Source organism: Pelecanus crispus, chromosome 12, assembly GCF_030463565.1.
Source record: "Pelecanus crispus isolate bPelCri1 chromosome 12, bPelCri1.pri, whole genome shotgun sequence".
Classification (NCBI taxonomy): Eukaryota; Metazoa; Chordata; class Aves; order Pelecaniformes; family Pelecanidae; genus Pelecanus; species Pelecanus crispus.
The window spans coordinates 16,137,128-16,157,928 of record NC_134654.1 but is presented as its reverse complement, the minus strand read 5'-3'; the positions used below and the strand labels follow the sequence as shown (position 1 = coordinate 16,157,928).

At 45.0% G+C, this 20,801-nt stretch overlaps 1 protein-coding gene across 1 annotated transcript in view; it reads right to left on the bottom strand.

Moving 5' to 3' along the window:
- The window catches only part of DNAH9 (dynein axonemal heavy chain 9), a 228,024-nt gene that overhangs the window by 131,795 nt on the left and 75,428 nt on the right, over positions 1-20,801 (bottom strand). The window contains exons 42-46 of the mRNA XM_075720144.1: positions 11,726-11,887; positions 10,704-10,900; positions 8,039-8,201; positions 5,756-5,879; positions 2,237-2,379 (exon numbers count right to left, since the gene is read on the bottom strand). Of these exons, the coding sequence (XP_075576259.1) occupies positions 2,237-2,379; positions 5,756-5,879; positions 8,039-8,201; positions 10,704-10,900; positions 11,726-11,887 (789 nt within the window). The remainder of the gene's footprint in view (positions 1-2,236; positions 2,380-5,755; positions 5,880-8,038; positions 8,202-10,703; positions 10,901-11,725; positions 11,888-20,801) is intronic.

Sequence of the window (20,801 nt, the reverse complement as noted above, 5' to 3'; positions counted from 1 at the left end):
TGCTAATCAAGCACAAAGAAGGACATGAACAAGTTGCTACCATGCAATGAAGTAGCAATATCTGAGCAAGGACTGGCTTGGGAAGCAGCATATCTCACTCAGTGCATCATCCCTCTCCCACTTGTTAGCCCTGGCTGGTGTATGCACAGCCTTGCAAGTGCCGTGGAGCAGGCTGCTGACACCTCAGATGTCTCTATAAGGTGTCACCACCTCCACCATTAGAAGCTGCAGAAGCCAGCCTGTAACAAAACTACCTTTGTTTCCATTTCAGAAGAGGCTGCTGAACTCAGAGAATCTGCTCCTCTGACATGCCACTGCATGCTCACACACAGGGGATAGACATGTAGAAATCCTTCCTACACCTTCAAGCATAAGCCTCAGGCACCTCTATGTTGCTCTCTCAGGGCCAGGCAAGCTTCAAGAAGCTATCCATGCACAAAAGCTCTCTTCTGCACCTACACTACTCTCTCAGGACCGTGAGGCAGAAGGTGTGTTGGTGCTCATGCTCTGTTGGGCCAAGCCCCACTCCTGTGCTGCTCCCAGAGGTTCAGCATGCCCTGGACCAGCAACGGATCGATCAGCTTTCTGCACAGTGCATGATACTGTCACAAAACACTGGGGAGAATAAACAGCACTTCCTGCCTGACCCCATCCATCTGCTCTAACATGCCATTAAGCAGAAGGGCAGACAAGGAAAAGGGATCAGCCTCAAGTAAATCACGTTCATGCTGCCCTTCCAGTGTACCTTAATAACTAACAGGAATATATCTAGGGAGAGACAGCAGGCAGAAGACAACCAAGGTGCTAGAAGACCTACAAAACAGCATCAGCGCTCATCAGAAATCGCCCTCTATCCTGGGAGAAGGAGACAGAGGAGGACTGGATTGCCTCTCCTTGGGCATCTGTACTGTGGTATGATCCCCAAATTTTCCCTCAAAAATTAACTCTCCATCTGTTCTCCATCCTAAACATGTACCTACCTACATCAAAAAGGGAACAGGCCACCCTATAAGATCATAGAATCATAGAATGCTTTGGGTTGGAAGGGACCTTTAGAGATCACCTAGCTCAACCCATCTGCACTGAGCAAGGACAGCTTGAACTAGATCAGGTTGCTCAGAGCCCCATCCAAACTGACTTTGAGCGTTTCTAGAGATGGGGCCTCCACGACCTCTCTGGGAAACCTGTTCCAGTGTTTCACCACCCTCATTGTAAAAAATTTCTTCCTTATGTCTAGTCTAAATCTATATTCCTTTAGTGTAAAACCATTACTCCTTGTCCTGTCACAACAGGCACTGCTAAAAAGATTGCCCCCATCCTTTCTATAGGCCCCCTTTAAGTACTGAAAAACTGCAAGAAGGTCTCCCCGCAGCCTTCTCTTCTCCAGGCTGAACAACCCCAACTCTCTCAGCCTGTCCTCGTAGGGGAGGTGCTCCAGCCCTCAGATCATTTTTGCGGCCCTCTTCTGGACCCGCTCCAATAGGTCCATGTCCTTCTTGTGCTGAGGGCTCCACAGCTGGACACAGTACTCAAGGTGGGGTCTCACCAGAGCAGAGTAGAGGGGCACAATCACCTCCCTCGACCTGCTGGCCACGCTTCTTTTGATGCAGCCCAGGATACGGTTGGCTTTCTGGGTTGCAAGCGCACGTTGTTGGCTCATGTCCAGGTTTTCACCCACCAGTACCCCCAAGTCCTTCTCCGCAGTGCTGCTCTCAATCCCTTCATCCCCCAGACTATGTTGATAGTGGTGCAGGACCTTGAACTTGGCCTTGTTGAACCTCATGAGGTTTACATGGGCCCACCTCTCGAGATTGTACAGGTCCCTTTGGATGACATATAATGTTTTTTTAATTCTTCTGGCTATGGATTATCAACAACATGAAGACTGATCCCCTGTGCAACTTTTTCAAACAGCAAGACCTAGTTCTGATGCACCCCAGTTAAACCCCTGTCCATGGCTTTGAAAATGGAAAGGCTGGTCCTGCTCAGCTCTTGAAAAAGAACATTTTCAACTCCCATAGTACTTTCTAAAGCCCAAGAAGTGATGAAAACAGACAGCATTTCCTATGCCTTAGTACTACTTGTTGAGAGAATCACAGTTCATATGATAAACAAGCAGAAAATCCTTTCAGGCTGCAGACTGAGCTCCCTACAATGTAGCCCAAAGCATCTCCACACCATGCCCCCGCACCAAGGTTGATGGTGAGGACCCAAACTCCCCCAGCCTCTGTCTCACCTTCAGCTGTTGTTGAACACGCTCTATAAAAAACTTCCAGCAAGTCTCCCTGGAGTCCACTAGCCCCCGGCCTTTGACTTCATTCCTCATACTGTTGATGATGTTTTCAACTTCATTGTCAGGGAAGAGATCAGGGATTTCACCTAAGAGAAGAAGGCATGTTTTGGTTTACTGGTCTGGATTTTGTTGCAGTCTTAGAGCAAAGTGAAGTGGCTGCCTCCCTCTTCGGGGGCTCAGAGAAACCCCCTCCTCAACAAAAATCATTGCACCAGGTGCCAATGGGCCCCAGCAGCAGCAAAGTGGCACAGAAGGTCATTCTGCAAAAAAAGAAACACTTGTGAGAGCAAACTTTCTTATAAAAGCACAAAGTAAACAAACATAGAATAGAGTCAAAGTACAGAAAGTCCATTTTTTTCAGATCTACAGTGCTAATCAGACTACAAAAAAAATCAAATACCTAATATGCTATACACGATAATGAAATCATTTTAGTTTTGTAAGTGAATTAGTTACATGTAGTACATTAGTTACATGTAGCTTGACCAACCTGATCTCCTTTTATGACCTGGTGACCCGCCTGGTAGATGATGGAAAGGCTGTGGATGTCATTTACCTGGACTTTAGCAAAGCCTTTGACACCGTCTCCCACAATATTCTCCTTGGGAAGCTGGCAGCTCATGGCTTGGACGGAAGTAGTCTTTGCTGGGTAAAAAACTGGTTGGGTGGCCGAGCCCAGAGAGTTGTGGTGAATGGAGTTAAGTCCAGTTGGCAGCCGGTCACGAGAAGTGTTCCCCAGGGCTCAGTTTTGGGGCCAGACTTGTTTAATATCTTTATCGATGATCTGGATGAGGGGATTGAGTGCACCCTCAGCAAGTTTGCAGACGACACCAAACTGGGTGGGAGTGTCGATCTGCTGGAGGGTAGGATGGCCCTGCAGAGGGACCTGGACAGGCTGCAGAGGGACCTCGACCGATGGGCCAAGGCCAACTGTATGAGGTTTAACAAGGCCAAGTGTCGGGTCCTACACTTCGGTCAAAACAACCCCATGCAGCGCTACAGGCTTGGGGAAGAGTGGCTGGAAAGCTGCCTGGTGGAAAAGGACCTGGGGGTGTTGGTAGACAGCCGGCTGAACATGAGCCAGCAGGGTGCCCAGGCAGCCAAGAAGGCCAACAGCATCCTGGCTTGTATCAGGAATAGTGTGGCCAGCAGGAGCAGGGAGGTGATTGTTCCCCTGTACTCGGCACTGGTGGGGCTGCACCTGGAATACTGTGTCCAGTTTTGGGCCCCTCAATACAAGAAGGACATTGAGGTGCTGGAGTGTGTTCAGAAAAGGGCAACAAGGCTGGTGAAGGGTCTGGAGCACAGGCCTTATGAGGAGCGGCTGAGGGAACTGGGATTGTTTAGCCTGGAGAAGAGGAGGCTGAGGGGAGACCTTATCGCTCTCTACAACTACCTGAAAGGAGGTTGTAGCGAGGTGGGTGTTGGTCTCTTCTCCCAAGTAGCTAGCGATAGGAAAAAAGGAAATGGGCTCAAGCTGCACCAGGGGAGGTTTAGGTTGGATATTCGCAAAAATTTCTTTACGGAAAGGGTAGTCAAGCATTGGAACAGGCTGCCCAGAGAGGTGGTGGAGTCACCATCCCTGGAGGTGTTCAAAAAACAGGTAGATGTGGCACTTCAGGACATGGTTTAGTCTAGTCTACCCTCGATTGGCTTAGAGTAGACTTGGTAGTGTAGGTTAATGGTTGGACTGGATGATCTTAAAGGTCTTTTCCAACCTAATCGATTCTATGATTCTATGATTCTATGATTCTATGATTCTATGGATAATGTCTGCAGCTTTTCAATCCCATTTCCAGCAGTGGTCAAATAACTCCCAGATCACCAAAACATTTTAAAAGTTAGAAATCTTTTAAAAACTTTCAAAAGTTAATAGTTATGCAGCTGATTGCCAAAAATGTACCCAAACAAATATTTTTTTAGTAGTTCCTTAATTTATCACCTATTCACTTCCTTTCTGGCTTCTGATTTGATTGAAATCATCATTATTGAGTGAGATACTGTCAATATGAGCACTAACCACTTAGAAAAATCCACTAATCAGAAATCTGCTCATTTATAAGAAAGACTAAAATACATATTTTGTTCTAGCTTCTTAGGTGATGATAAGAAGTGAAACAAGTACGAAAAATGAGCATATAGATAGCAGAAAGCAGCCAGACCCACCAGTCAGCACCCGCTGGGTGGCACTAGCTCATGTCATAGGAAGTTACAGTCCCTGTATGGTCCCTTCCTCAGTCTGGCTGCAACTCTACACTGCCTCCCTGGACCCTGAGTGAGGACCTCTCACCTGTCCCCACTTCCCCACGCAGGAACCACAGGAAAACATAATGCCTTTCAAAGCCACTGTAAGATGACCTGGACATCCTAAAGCCAGGCTGCTCAGTCTGCCCCTTGCTGCAGGACACCGCAGAGCTTCACCTTGAGTCATGAGATGTTTGTGTCATCTACACCACGCATAAGAGGTGGCGGGAGCTACTCATAACCCTCCACAACAACCCCTGTCCTTACTCCTGGTTGCAAATTCATCACAGGCAGGGCTTTTTTGCTGCTGAAGCCATCTGGCCAATTTATAGCCACATATGTCAACTCTGGAGTTACTCATAAACTATCGCTCCACTGTGCTGTCAACTCTCCGCCCCTCACCATCCATGGAGGTCACCTGAACCAGCTGGTATCTTCCCACTCCCAACTCATAAATAAAGCAACAAGTGGCATGCAGTTAGTAGCATTGATTTACCAGGGAGTCTGGGGAATACACCCACTCTAGGTTACCTAGTGTGGTCATGGTGACACAGCTGCACACTCCCATGTACACTTGCAGTTCCAGTGCACCCAGCACTCATCCACACATACTTGTGCTGTGTTCTGCAGGGCAACAGAGCATTGGCATGTAGACTGACTATTCTGCAACTGTTTTGGCAAGCAACAACTCAAAAACTTAAATGCATCTGGAAAAACAAAGAGGAAAAGGACTGGGGATGGGATAAGCAGTTAGTTGATGCGCACAGACAGGGTCATCTGGTGGCTTTGCATCATCCACCAACTCACAGATACTCCAGTCAAATATTCGAGCCAGGAACAACCTTATTTTATTAGACAACTAGAGTGTGGATGCACAGGATCCATGGGTCAAACTCCTCATCTATTAATATGTTCCTTTAGCTCTGTCCTCAGCTGCAATATCACAATAGACACGTCATTTAACAACCACATGCAGTATACCATGAAGTATGGAAAACTGGGTACAAGAGATCAGAGAAAGAAAAAAACCTACCAGATGATGGAGTGCATCCTCACCAAGGAGACCTTAGCACTGCTTTTACTCTAGAGCTTAACCCATGTATCTTCTAGCTTACTTCATATATTGCCCTTCTGCATGTTCTAGAACTACAGATTCTGCCATGAGAAAAACTACATTCAAAAGGGGGAGAGGAGAAATCAAAGCAATAATAAACATACCTGATGCTAAGAAGTCATTCATCAGCACCAAGAACTGTTCGTCCGCCACTTGTGCGTCAGTCATCAGGAACACAGTGCCTATGTTCTTCACACCAGCTTTCAGGTACTGGTTTGCCAGGTCTGCCTGGAGGTTGAAAAGTAAGTGAACTTAGGGGCTGCACCTACATTCTGCAAAGCACGGGCTAGGTACCACACCTACAAGCAGCATATTTCAGAATCTTCCCATTAACCGAGAACAAAGCAATTGCAATTAATTAGCATAAAACTGCGCTTTGGCCACTCTCCATCTTCACAGCTGAGCTTTCCAGGTTTTATGGGGGAGTCTATTGCTATAATTATTGTAAGACATTATCAGGTAAGACTTGACATTATGCCCAAGTCTATATAACACAAAAAATGAGAAGAAAGCCCTGGCCAGCACTGCTAGATAAAGGGAAATGCCTAAGTCTGAAACACTTAGAGGTCAATGGAAGTGGCTGAAGACATCAATGCAATCCCTGGTTGTGGAGATTGCAAGGGGAGTTCATAAAGGCTCACTCTGCCCTGGGCTGTGGGTACAGTAAGTCACATACACAAGGAGGCTAAAGCACCACAGGGACTGGGAGACAGCAGTGACCAGAAATGTTGGTCCTTGGTATCCCCGTGCTGTAGATTTCTCTGGTTTCAGAAGCATACAAGATTTTTTTTTTTCCTGAGGTGCTGCAACACAGTATTTTTGTTTGTGAGGAAGGGAGGAGGATGCCTTGTGCAAACACGGATTTTTTCCGTTGTGTATTTCTTCCTTATCTTCCAGAGTCCAAGCAGGGACTCACCCTTCAGTCTCCCACTCGGTGCAGTGATGCTGATAGAGAGCCTGTTTGCATGGAAAAGCTGTTTCTTTTCAAAGGAGACAGTGTCCTCCTAATAAGGGACATCATCTTTTTGAAATCCAAGTTGTTCATGAGATGGGAAAAGCACCATCATCCAGCTCAAACTGGATCCTTTCCTTCCTGACCCTCCAAGCAGGATACAAGAGATGGAGGGGACCCTGAAGAAACACACTGGCCAAGAAACTATCTTAGAAATTCAGCAAACACATGCTTCTTCCAAAAGAATCATTTGTTACTTTCATCACTGGAAATTTGCCCAGTTTGGTGTCATCTGCAAACTTGCTGAGGGCACACTCAATCCCCTCATCCAGATCATCGATAAAGATATTGAACAAGACTGGCCCCAAAACTGAGCCCTGGGGAACACTGCTCGTGACCGGCTGCCTACTGGACATAACTCCTTTCATCACAACTCTCTGGGCTCGGCCACCCAGCCAGTTTTTTACCCAGCAAAGAGTACGCCTGTCCAAGCCATGAGCCGCCAGCTTCCTAAAAAGAATGCTATGGGAGACGGTGTCAAAGGCTTTGCTGAAGTCCAGGTAGATGACGTCCACAGCCTTTCCCTTCATCCACCAGGTGGGTCACCAGGTCATAGAAGGAGATCAGGTTGGTCAAGCAGGACCTGCCTTTCATGAACCCATGCTGGCTGGGCCCAATCCCCTGGTTGACCTGCACATGCCTGTTGAGCACACTCAAGATGAACTGCTCCATAATCTGTGTGAAGTTACTGTGATTGTGATTTTTGCAACATTTTTAATAAGAATAATTTTGCCCACAGCTAAAATACTTTTAAACCATTTCAGTGATATTTTAAAATGATGATTTATAACTCCTAAGCTCACTAGCCTGTGCATAAATATAAGCACGGGCAAGCGTTGTCTATAGTGAACCATCCACTCGGTCCCTCCATTTTAAAAAATACCCGAGGAAGAACTGAATATGATTTGGGAACTCTCCTCCTACTCTCTCCTGCTCCTTTTCCACCCCCAAATCACTCCACAACATGCACCTCACAGATGAGCTAATTACCACATCTTGGTTTAATTAGAAAGAATAATCAAATAGAACTTTTCTGGTCCTTTACGGTTTCTTGAACAAGCATGAAGTGGATGTCCAAACCACTGGCTTCATTAGCACATCCCAGCACTGATGCTAAGCCTTGGGTTGGAGTGCTCTTGGGCCTGGCCAGCTCAGATGACTGGCAGAGGACATCAGGTCTGTCTGCAACCCTGTGCAGACATGTTCAGCAATGTATTTCGAGAAGCATTGCTCCTCTCTGCAGTCCAATACTTTGTCTGAGGCTTTTTAGTGTCTTCACAACAGTGTCACTCAATATGCAACAAGACAAAGTTTTCAGGGCAAGTTCTGCTTTGTATTTCCTTCCCCCCACACCTCAGCCTTAAAAATCACCTACCTTCAGGTCAGAGATCCCATACCCTTTCCTCAAAGTGATCTGGAAAACCTCCAGAGAGCTAATGAAGGCTGCCAGTCTGGTCAGGCTCTGCTTGCCGCTTCCACCCACGCCAACCAGGAGAGCATTTCCTCGGGGGGACTCCAGGATACGGTTGATGCGGCAACTAAATCGAAGCATACAAAATGTCTCATTAGTAAGAGTGATTTTCTATTTCTCTGCCCAGTGCTTTTAATATTTCATTCACTAAGAAATTGTATTCTGAATGGGATGAAAAATGTCAATCTAAGAGACATGTCAGACTCTGCTGAGACCTATACAAAGGATGTAGCTGATGAAAAAAATAGTTTGGTGGCAATTCAGACTGTGTCCAATTTTTTTTCCACCTGCCAAGTCCTGCTGAACAGAACTATTTTAAGGTGAAGGCCTAGACATCTTTGCAGGGAGAACAAGAGAAAAAGTACATTACATCAACATGCAAAAACTGAGAACAAAATTCAAGGCTCTGATACACCTCCCCAGTAAAGGCTTCTCTTCACAAAGCATTTGGGGTTCATGTTCAGGTGAAGAGTCCTGCTATGCATTAAAGCATATTCATATATGTCTAGAACAGCATAAAAACAGGTCTGGAAAACACAGTCCATGTTTCTTATTTATCCAAACTACCACTACTTACGAGTGAGATTTTCTCACTCTTAAAAACAAACTTGCTGTTACTTCCCAGGTCTGTTCACTTTTCCTGTCTGAGAATCGCATGGTGAACTCTGCCTGCCTCCAATTTATTCTTTTTAAGCAATTGCTGACATCCCCATGTTAAAACCCCAAGTGAGGGGGGTTTAGAGGATCCTACCTATGGAAACCTCACTGTCCTGTGTCTTAAATGCAAGCACCATTCCTCTCTTCACATCATTGCCTTTATTCAGCTCACTTAACTGAGTATTTTCCTAGACTAATCTAATTAATTTTTCAAATAAGACTGTGAGAAATACTGTACTGCTTTATTATAACTCAAGTATCTTACGATCTACGTGCAGACTCCCACCAATTGTGAAATTATACCCAGAAAAGCAATCCAGTCTGTGCGGAGAGTTTTAGTGTTCCCGGTTTCAATTCTCTAGGCTAGGTCTACCCAAAGATGACAGCGTGTACTCTCTGGGGCTGCATGCTTTGTGAATGTGCATGATGAGCCCTGGATTAGGAGGTGACTGAGAGGTATCTCCCACTTCCTTACATAAATGAAGTCCTTAGTATTTCTTTTTTTTGTTTGTTTCTTTTTTCTCCCAGCTGAAAATTTTCAGCAAACTCAAGCTGATATTCATAACCTGTTTGAGATGGAATAAATTGTGTGTTTCAGCAAAATGCAATTTCCAAATGCAGTGAATGAAATTTACCCAGCTCCAGTGAAAATCATGCTGAATCCTCAAACCTAGCTTTCCTCATTTTTCATAATATTAAGTGGAGGGATAGTGCCAGGTTTTGTCACAAATCCCAATTTATGTAAAGTGCAAAAGGAGCACAAGATTAACATTACTATCACCTTCCTTCAAGCAATACAAGCAGAAATGTCTATGGACATCAGGTTGCATATGGCTCATTAATACAAAAGAGTAAACGCCCATACTGTAAGGGAAAATGTGCCCCAGTGTAGCCAGCACACTACACTGCAAAAGTAACAGGTTGTTGAGCTCTCAGAACAGAAACAGTTAAAAACCTCATTAAAAGGAGTAGCACTTTATATATATCTTTTTAATTCACATGAAAGTGACTTCGTTAGGTTGCCAGGTCCATTGAGAACTGAAATCACACACACTGGTGTGCAGCAGGATAGCAGCTTCCTCCTAGCTTAGAGTCACAAATCTGCACCTCTTGACACAAAATCAGTTAAAACTATGATTTATGGGGCACGTCCATCTTGTCAGGTTATCTAAGACCAGATCTGCATTTCAGCACCCAGAAATGAGTCTGCCTCTGCTGGGATTCCCAACAAGGGTTTAAATCATATTTCAAAGCTGGAGGTATGCCTCACTATCTACACCACGGACATGTAAATAGCTTCATGACTATGAACTGGAGGCTTGCTATTTTCATATAGTCCCACATGTCCAATTACCAAAGGGAACCCATCTGGACCTCCAGGTATCTAAATGCAAGGAGGATTTTCAAAGGATCAAAGCAGTTTAAATGCCTCAATCCATTTAAACTAGTAGCCTGAATGCACATAATCTTGCTTTGTATGCATTTGAAAATCCCACTAAGAACCCATGCAAACATGGCTCTAAACTTGTTGTGAAAGCATTTAGGGAAATCCCCGTATAACTAGTTCTGTAGCTGGCTGTCAAGCGAAGATAACAAAGCACTTAAACATTGTCACATACAATAAATGTTCATGCCATACGCGGAGCAGCAAGGGCCAAAGATATCGTAACAGCAACCAGACTTTAAAATAACCATCAGCATGCAGTCCCTCCACGTGACAGCCCCAGGCATCCTCATGGAAGTATTTGTGCAGTATTTGTGTTGGACATGCCACATGGGCAGATGAAGCTTCTGCACACCTCCACTCCATCAGCTATAATTACAGATACCTACATCCTCCAGGAAACTCCATGGAAGCAATCTGTGAAGATTAATGCTATGATGAGGCCATAAAGCCAGAAAATCCCCTTACACATGGCACATGGCATCCTCAAATAGTACCAGGTTCATGGCAGCATTGACTTCATTGTAGTTGTCCAAGGCTTCCATAAGGACCTGGTTCAACTCCTCCCAGGTTGGAACTGGCCTATAGCTGGGTTCACTGATGCCTTTAGCAAAATGGCAATAAACATTCATTTGCTTGGTCTGCTCTAAAGTTTCTTCAATGTCCTGTCAAAAGAAAAAAAAAAACACATATATGTATAGAACAAGTATAGGAAAAAACACTGCAGGTCTATGCCATCTTTCAAAGAACAATATGGTGTTCTAGCAAATGCCTTTTTATGTCCATATAGTTGCACCTGCATGTTGGAAAAGGGAGAAGAGGGACAAAATGGAAAGAGGGGGAAAGGAAAAAGCTCCAGTACTGACTTTCTTTGCTCTGACAACTTTTTGCAAATCACAAAAACTCAACTCATTACTGTAAGAGAACGTGGCCACAAGAAAAGCCCCATAGCAATAGCTGTAAGATTAGGCTGTTGCATGGACAGTGATAACACATGGAGGAAAAAGCACTGTCTGCACTACTTATCACTTCAGTAATGCTTGTGTGATTCATATGGCAGCACTACTGGGTGATGCCAGGCCTGAATAAAAGCAGGTCTAGAGCTTTCATTTGAAAAGTATTTTGGAAAAAGGGAAAGCACTGAGGATTTGTGCCTGCATTTCACTTTGCTCCCATCAAGACCAGAGATCTGACCCTTCTCCTGCTTTTGCCACATGAGACTCAAAGAACTTAAATAAAGGAATTTAATTAATTCACAGAGCCCAAATCTCCTCTCCCCAGTGCCCTTATGAAATGCATCATTTACCCATATCACAACATTGGCAGCCCAGAATACGGATGACAGAGATTTTGCTCCTGGGCTCCCATCAAGAGCATTGCCCTCCAGGCAAGTGAGAGATGGGCATACCTTGGGTCAAATTTTGCTTTCCCAAGGAACTTTTTTCCTGTGAGCATGTACATCATTATCAGTTATGAACCTCAACACTTACGTCATAGAATTTCTTCACCATCTCCAGCTGGATTTTGTCAAAGGTACCATAATCCCTTTCTTCAACCATCTTATCCCGGTACACCCGGTTTGACTCATGCAGGTAGAGCTTCACTAGGTCCTGGGGTTGCTTCAGACAATCAGGGGTAGAGAATAGAAGGCCCTGTGGAGAGCAGAGACTGTCAGAAAACCCCATCTTGACCCTAAGGGACTAACCTCACCCCCATCATCCAGGCTATCATGCTAGAATGGGACTGAATCATTCTAAATGCAGAGTTGTTATAGCAACCTGAAACTGAACTTCTGAATTAGCCCCTACTCAACAGCCCCTGGAGAATGTGCCCTTTGTTATCCCCAATCTCCCAAAGCAGTTTATATTTGTTATACTCATTTTGATACCCCAAACAGCATCTCTGACACAGCTTGGCTGGGCTGGTAGTCCCAATCTCAGCAGAAAAAAGCATGCAGAGTCAGGCACCAGCCCCAACATACAGCTTTTTGCATCCCCACACCACAGGTTCTTTGTCAAGAAGAAAAAACAGCTTGGAAATTTTAGTCGTGATGATGTTTTTTTTAATCAATTAATTTTAATTAGGTGCATTCTGCCTGCAGGAAATATTAGTTGCTGTCTGCTTATCACAGTATGTTTACCATGAACTCTATTAAAACGCATAAAAGAATTATATTTCAAAGAGGTGTCGCCTATAACTAAACCAATAATAGCACACAGGGGTTTCAATGGCATGAATTAAATAGACAGCTTTTATTCCTAATATCTAATTATTTATACATAAAATATAAAATGTATTAAAAGCAATGTAAAGCAGTCCCTCTCAGCTCACTGGCCCATGGCTCAAACCACTTGGGTTTCACATTTGTCATTGCATCTGTCAAATTATTGTTTTATTTCAGCAAAAAAATGTGTGAGAAGAGCTGACAACTTGAAGAGAGAAAGGTGAAACCCATCAAGTCCTAAACTGATTTAAAAAAAAAATAACAACCCAAAAAACCACTTAGTCACTCTAAAGACACCCCAAGCCACAAAAGTTGTTGTGTTCTTGATGCAAGCACATGTGAGGCTACATCAGAGGAAAGAAAATCCACACTTCACAAATCTGTAATCTGTTTATTAACAGCTGAACATCTCCCCTTTTCTCACTTCACAAATCCAACCCTCCTTGCTCCTCTCAGCAGAGCTACCATGAACACACGCAGCTGCATCCCCAAAGAGTGGTGGGGATGCTCCATGAGTGAAGTTGAGCTCCCAGGAGATGCCTATGTGTCTACAGGAGACGCCAGTGTCTACAGCTGGGATGCATGAAGGATGCATGATCATGGGTCACTGTGTCTGTGATGGATGTGGTGCCAGCATGCAAAAGAACCCTCCAAAAAATGCATAATCCCTTGTCCTTTGCCAATAAAAATGCAAGTTTTATCCATCTGGCTGTTGAGCCCTGAGGTTATATTTCAACCAAATCTTTCAGTTTCTCCTCCTCTCCAGAAAGGCCAGAAGCTGGTTAGGAAGCTCTCTATGCTGCACCAAGGCTTCTCTAGGCAACAATATTAAATATCACTACATTGGCAATAAAATAGCGAAACACAAGAAGAGGCCTTTGCTGAGAGGAGCAGCTGTGCCCATTGGGGTGTGAGGGGATTACTGCCACCCTGCTGAGGAGTGTGGACCCAGGATGCGGGGGAACCACCACGCTCCAGACGAGACTCATCAGGTCAGGATTTATTACCAGGAAATTCTGAGTGACAAGCCCCTCAGCAGCTTAATAATCACTCCAATGATGCGTATTTGGCACGGAAATGGAGAATATGCTAATCATCCTGGCAAGACTTGTCTGCCATGTTGTCATCACGCATCAACATGCCAGCGGAGATGGGCTGTCACAGCTCTGACAAGGCAGAACCTGGCCTCAGCCAGTTGCTTGTTTTTTTCCCATGATGTCCATGAACAGGAGGAGACTGAAGAGCACCCGTGACCCCATCAGCCTTCCAGGGAGTGTGTCCCCTCCCAGCAGGGCCTCATGTGCTCTGCACCCACCACAGGTGTGCTGAGGGAAGTCCAGGAGATATTCTGCTGCTCATCAGTGCTCTGCAAACAGTAACAAGTATCAGCCAGCTTGCCCTTTACAACGTCACCACATCTGGGCAGTTAGCAGCCGTGGCCTGGGGCAGGACAATTCCCACCACGGCTCCATTAATGAGTCCTAGCCCACAGCATTACCTGAAATACTGCATTATCACTATCCTCTGCCCAGGAATGGTCTCCAAAAAACATCTAGCACAGCCACACACTCCAGCCAGCTCTCCTGAGTTGTATACCGCCCCCCCCCCGCATAACCACTGGTTCCCCCTGAAACCTCAGAAGCCTTCCATGCAAGACCAGCTTCCATGCAATATCATTTGCTTCATCTCTAGATTTAATTTGAAGCCATTCACAAATAAAAGGATCACTAATTTTTCTACAGTGAGATGCACAGCTCTGGCACTGCCCACAGTACCAAAAAGTCCTAGATCACACAGCTAAGTGATTTTTGGTAACTGAATATCTTCTTTGAAGAGCTGCTCTAAGTCAAATGGTCAGATGATCCGGTAGAGAGAGACATTTAAATTTTTCTTTCTCTTTGCACACTAACATGCTCTCAGGGGCATGAACAGAGGAGATGCACGCTTCATCTTTACATGGAAATGTATTGCACATAGATAGCCAAGAAGAGGCCTCTGCAGATACAGGACAATCATGGAAAGTCAAAGACTTCGCATACTGCAATAAAACCTACATGTAGAGGGAAGATGAATGTTTGAGTTTAAAATAAAACAAAATAAAATAAAAAGCACCAGAAACACTCAAGCCATTTTGGCAAAACCTGCAAAACTATAACACATGTCCAGAAATCAGGGTCCGAAGCAACATAAGGTGAGTTCTGTACACTAGGCTCCCTAAGGTGATAATTATTTCCACTTCTTAAGCTTTGCATCCTGCAAGGCTCCCTGTCAGCAAGCTGGCTTCCTGCTAGTGCTGTTATGGGCAACCCAGAGAGCGGAGTGAAGCACCGGGACACGCATCACAGCTTCCCCTGCCCACCGGCCTGGGAGGGAAAGTGCATGGGTGAATGTGAAGAAAGAGCTAAAACGCTCCCACGGTCAGGGTGATCAGAAGGTGACAGAACAGAAAGTCTTCCAAGCATAAAAAGGTAAGAAAAATAAATTACTTTTTCTCCTTGCAGTCTAAATAACATTTAAAAAAATAATAACTTGTGTGGCATAGTGACCTCTTTCCAGCCATCCTGCACTGTTGGTCTAAGCACCCTCCTCACCTCTTTCCTGATGTTACTCTTGGTGCTCCTGGGGCAGCCGCAGCACTTTGAGGGCAATGATGACATGAAAACAGTGATAAACACAGCATTACTATCAACAGTGTTTGGACCATGAACCCAGAGTTCTATTTAAAGATATTGTACCAATTTCAAAATATGCTAATCTGGGTGGACTAACAAGGGGCTCCAGCCACCCCACTGGCATTGCATACTGCTGTGGCTGCTGCATGTGATAGAGCAGCCCACAACCAGCCGCTGTTTGGAAGAGAAATAGTAGAGAGTGCAAGACAGAACAAGGGGGAAACTGAAACCAGACTGGCTCAGGTAGCCAGCTCCCAACTAAGCCCAAGGCTAAGTCATGCCAATCAACTGTGCCAGACCAAGGAACAAAACGAAGGTGCTGCTGACCCTGCACCAGTCTTGCAATCGCTGCTGTCCCCTCTCCAGCCGCACATCAGCAGACAATGCACAAGGTGTATTTTGGTGTTTGCAAGCCTGAAGTTTGCAGGGTTCTTTAGCAAGTTCAACCACAGGTTGTGCAAAGGAACATGAAGTCTGCCAGCTGCTAAAGCCTGTGTGGAGGCGAAGCTCAGCTGGAGCGAGGCACACCAGAGCCGCTGCTATCATCTTGCTGTCAGGAAGAGAGAGAGAGGCCATTCCTCCTCAACTGCTGCAGATCTTAATGTGACATGCTGCTTGAAAATCTTGTTAGAAATGGGAATGAAAAGCAAATACAACCCTGCTAAGTCTATGATTATTATTTTACAGAGATGACAGATATAATTTAGAGCATAATACCATGGTAACACTTTCAGATAGAAGGAAAGACAGCAATAGGGCTTTCTCTGGTGTGAGCCAGCAGGATTATATTTTTAAAAGCATAATGCACAACTCTGTCTCTGCAGAGACCTGTCTTCTTTAATCAAGGGTAAATTGCCTGGAGCATACCAATCAACATAACTCTTCATTGCATGGTGGGACCCAGAGGCATGAAAAGGTGCCATGGAAATGCAAGGCAAAGTAGGGTTGGACTTTAACCACAGACAGGACCTGCTACAGAGGGAAAGTAACAGATAACACCTTCTGATGAGCCCAAAGGTTTATAAAGAACTGAAGGGTGATATTGCCCCTACAACAGTAACATCAGTAAGTGATATAGCCCAAGAAAAAAGAACCACGGTTGCCATTCCTGCAGATCTTGCCTAATCTTACTCCAACCCCTTCTTGCCCATCATCCTGGACTGTGGTTTCCAGCCCCTCTTCACCCTGAAGATTTCCAGCAAGATGTGACAGCAAATTTAAGCTGTTTATTACAGACAGGTTTTACAGTACTTGCTGAGCCATTCAAAACCAGCCTATGAGCCCAGGGGCTTGAAGATGATCATGGCTCCTTGTCATTCTTTTTCAATATCAGAAAGGAGCATCCTTCAATACAGAACCTACTGGGTTTCCAGGTCAGCAGTGACGTGAATGTGTTTGTGTGTTCATCAGGGAAACCATGCCCAGTGCTGGCTTCCTTCTCCCCTTGATTCCCCTTCTTCATCCACAGCCCTTCTGCCAGTCCCTACCTCCCTGGAGACTCGTGTTCCCCTTTGGGAAGCCAGCCCCTCCATGGTAGGCATACACACATTACCCTAGTGCCACACAGGAGGGACCAGCTTATTTTTATGTGAGGGTCTGAACCAGTATTTCACCCTACGGCTCTTGGCCAGCTGATGCCAGAGAAGCAGTAGCACCACTGAGTACAACGCTGAGACATTCAGACTTGTCCTGCTGAAGGTGAGGTCCAGAAACAAAAATCAAGTGAGAACAGTGGATAAAATCATCATTGTATAGGAACGCATGGGATTTCCCAGGACCTTCCCAAGTCAACAGAACTAGATGGTTCATCTCAGAGGACACCTACTCTACAGCCAACGGAGCCTCAAAAGGAACACAGCTCAAGCAGTTCAGACAAGACACCCACATGGGGCAGGCAGGTACAACACAGGATAACACCTGCGTCCTTGTACAGCCACTGGAGCCCAGGTGGGATGTCCTGATGTGTTTCAAAAAGCACTAGACACCCACACTTGGGCAACAGAGTTAAAACACTGTGCCCCTGGCAGGGGGAGCTGGACAGTCTTCTGCCCTCCCCAGTCTTGGATGAACCTAGATATCCTCACACACCTGAATCCGAGCATCTTAATCTGGAGCCAAATCCCACCTTAGACCTGCAAAGTGCTGATGTCTGACAACAGGACAGTCACCTCGGACTCCTTTCACCTCAGGTCAATGAGGTGCTTAAGAAACACAGTTTCTTTGAGCTCTTCTCCATGTTTCCATGAGGAAGAGCTGAACTTGAACTACACACAGAAATGCTGGTTTTGCTCTGATGAGGGAGAGGGCATGACTAGCCAGGCAAAAAGGAAACTCACTAAAGATGCTCAGATCCCCAGAGATGATCATTCCAATTAGTCAGGACAAACACGAACAGTGCTTCACAAAGTCAGCCCACTGCTGCCAGCCAAGCCTTCAAACCCTTGGGTTTACAGGTTGCTCTTTTTCCCTTTGGTTTCACTAATACCTTTATTTGTCTAGACAAATCTCTCTGGTGTTTTGCCATTATTTGGATTGAACACCTTCTGGAGTTACCTTCAGCTGAACCCTCACCCCAAACAACACAGACATCAGCCTGATCAGCTCAGGCCAGGTGGCAATGGGTATTGGGTGCAGAAGGACAAACATGGAAGCAATAAGTTCCCATATCTGTCTGCTGAAAGGAATTGCTGACTTGCTTTGCAGTAGTCTTCCTTGTTCTGTGCAACACTCGCATGAATACCAGGTCCAAACTCATTCATTCTTCATTAGCTGAAACAATTAAGATACAGGTTCTTGGAGTGTTTTCTAATGAGACAATTAGCACAGGACTCCTTGTCCTAAGAGCTGTCAGGAAGATTTGACAAAGGGAATCAAGCTGGGCTTGTAAGGCCCTACTTAAATATTTAGGCACAGTATTAACATCTAAGATGGTACGATAATGACAGAGCCACTGGACACATTGCAAATGGAGCCATTGTTAACGACCTGTGCAGAGCCAGCAGTATCACAGTACAGAGACAGCAAGTCCAGGGGTTGACTCCTCTTCAGCTGCAATTTGCATACGGTTTGTGCCTTTAACAGTTATCATTGGCTGCTTGTATAATTACAGAATAGCTGGTAAAACAGCAACCCCCAAATGCTTTTTACATAGGCAGCTATTATGCACTTAGTGTTTTATTGTTTGTCTGGGATTAAAAGGAATTTGAAAAAGGCATTATGCACCAACCTACAAGCCTTACATCCACTGATTCTCCATCTTCCCACAGTCCCTGGCAACTCAGATGGCCCTGCTTTTTGGGGTTTTTTGTTTGTTTTGTTTTGTTTCCCTCTTTTTTTTTTTTCCTTCTTTGTTTTTCCCAGATGCCATCACACCAAGCATCATAAAAGAACATGGACCAGATGCATGGACTGCAAAGTGAGTGGAGAACTGGCTGGACCATGAGGCTCAAAGTTCTAACTGGAGGCAAACTACCTGTTCCTCAGGGCTTGGTACAAGGGCAGTATCGTTTAATGCCTTCCTCCATGACTCAGGCAGTGCACTCTCAGCAGGTCTGCAGATGATGCTGACCAAGCAGAGAGGTTATTACACCAAAGGGAGGGACCTCAAGAGGCTGGAGAAAAGCTGTGTGAGGCTTAATCCACTTTTGGGTCCCCCAGTATAAGAAAGATATTGACATACAGGAGCAAGTTCAATGGAGGCCACCAAGACTGTAAAATGGTGGAGCACAGGACATGCGAGGAAAGGCTGGGAGAAATGGGTTTTTGTTCAGCCTGGGGAAAAGGTGAAGGGGAATCTTACTGCTGTATACAACTACCTAATGGGGAGTTACAGAGAAGACCAAGCCAAATGTTTTTTTTGGAGGTGCATAGCAAAAGGACAAGAGGCAACAAACACAAATTACAGTCAGGGAAATTCTGACTGAAATAAAAATATATGAACTTCACCATAGAGTGGATTTAGTAGTGCAACAAGGGCCAGAGAGGCTATGGCAACTCCAGCCTTGGAAACATTCAAAACTTGTCTGATCAGCCTGACCTAACTTTGAAGTTGGCCCTGCTTGAGCAGGGGGTTGGACAAGAGAGCTCGAGCTAAATTATGAATATATGAAGATGTAACAAACGCAACACATGGAAATGCATTCCCAGAGTCCAGAGCTTCTTTCACACCCAATTTCAGGAAAAAAAACCTGTGTTCCAGCAGAGCTAAACAGGAAATCAGGAGATCTCAAAAACCCAAGAATATTTAAGGTAAGGAATAATCAAGAATGAACAGCAGAAGGAGGGGTTTCAAGAAAAATTGAACCACAATTTAAATAAACATTATAAGCCCACAGAGACAGACTCCCCCACTCCTGCAGCCTTGATAAATGAAAAGCCATCTGAGCTCCTGTCACCGCTCCTACCCTCTGGATCAGCATCTAGATCTGGCAGGACATTTTCTAATATCCCACAACCTTAGCACCTTTCAAGCAGACTATAGTTAAAATTAAAGCTTCCCATTGAAATGCTTCTTTTCTCTCTCTCTGCCTTTCAAAGCACAGATTAACTAGAAGCCAGGATTTAACATGACCCACATCTAACGTCAAAGGCTGCTGATGTTTAGCTGAGCACAAGTGACAGGTCCGATTTCTTCTTGACATAGTGGTTATTAACTTTTTTAAGGTACTGTTCTTGGATTTCCCATTGCCTGTCATTATGTCAGCTCCTGTCTGATGGACCAGACCAGAAGGCAGTGAACTTTCAGTACCCACTTTGTAAAACAGGCATTAATAAGGACAGCAACAGATACACACTGAGGTTTTACAACAGGTTATGGTATTTCAAACCTCTTGATTTGGCTGCTGCTAACTTTCTCAAACTTTATTAACAAGCCTTGAACTCTGAAAGGCTCTTTCAGCAGTAATATTTACTGCTTCAAAGCATGAGATTTCTTTCTAGGGGAAAAAAATATATCTCCATTGTTGGAAGAAAACATTTTGAAAGCTGAACAACTTCCCCTTGGTACAGAGCTGGTTCCAGTGGTAATTCAGTTTCAGCAATTAAGTCAAAGCTGGTTTTGATTTGTTTATCAACTCTTTAAACACCATCCTTCATGCACATGCTGAGTACTTGACCATCGGAAAGCTAAGAGGACATGCCAGTATAGGCCAACAAGCTGTGCTGGCTCTAGGCAGACCAGTTGACTAGTTACTGGTCTCCTATCTTCAGGGCCAGTAGCCCACTAAGTATCCACCACCTGCTTCATTTCAATAAAATAATTTCCATGTGGTGGAGCGGTGCCATTAATCCCCACATTTACTCATGTGGAACTGAGGCTTACAAAGACAAGCCCAGCTTCATCACACTCAGCAACAGTCACTTAAGTGCTGAAGTCAGGAACCCAAAACTCCCTTCAGTTGGTCCCTTTTATAGACAGAGAGCATTTCAACCCACCTGAAACCTGCACCTCCTTCTGGAGCTATTCATCCCTCCCTGTTGACCACAGGAGGCTAGAAAGTAAATAAGCTTCTAACTGATGTTCCTCAAAGCCATGGGTCATGGCTCTGGAATCCATCCAAAACCTATCAGGAATTAGGGAATGGCCCGAGGTCACCCCCTTTACTCAGGGGACACATGCTGTGTTATTGCTAGGTGGGAGACTGCATTTTGCTCACCAAGGCTAGCTGGGCC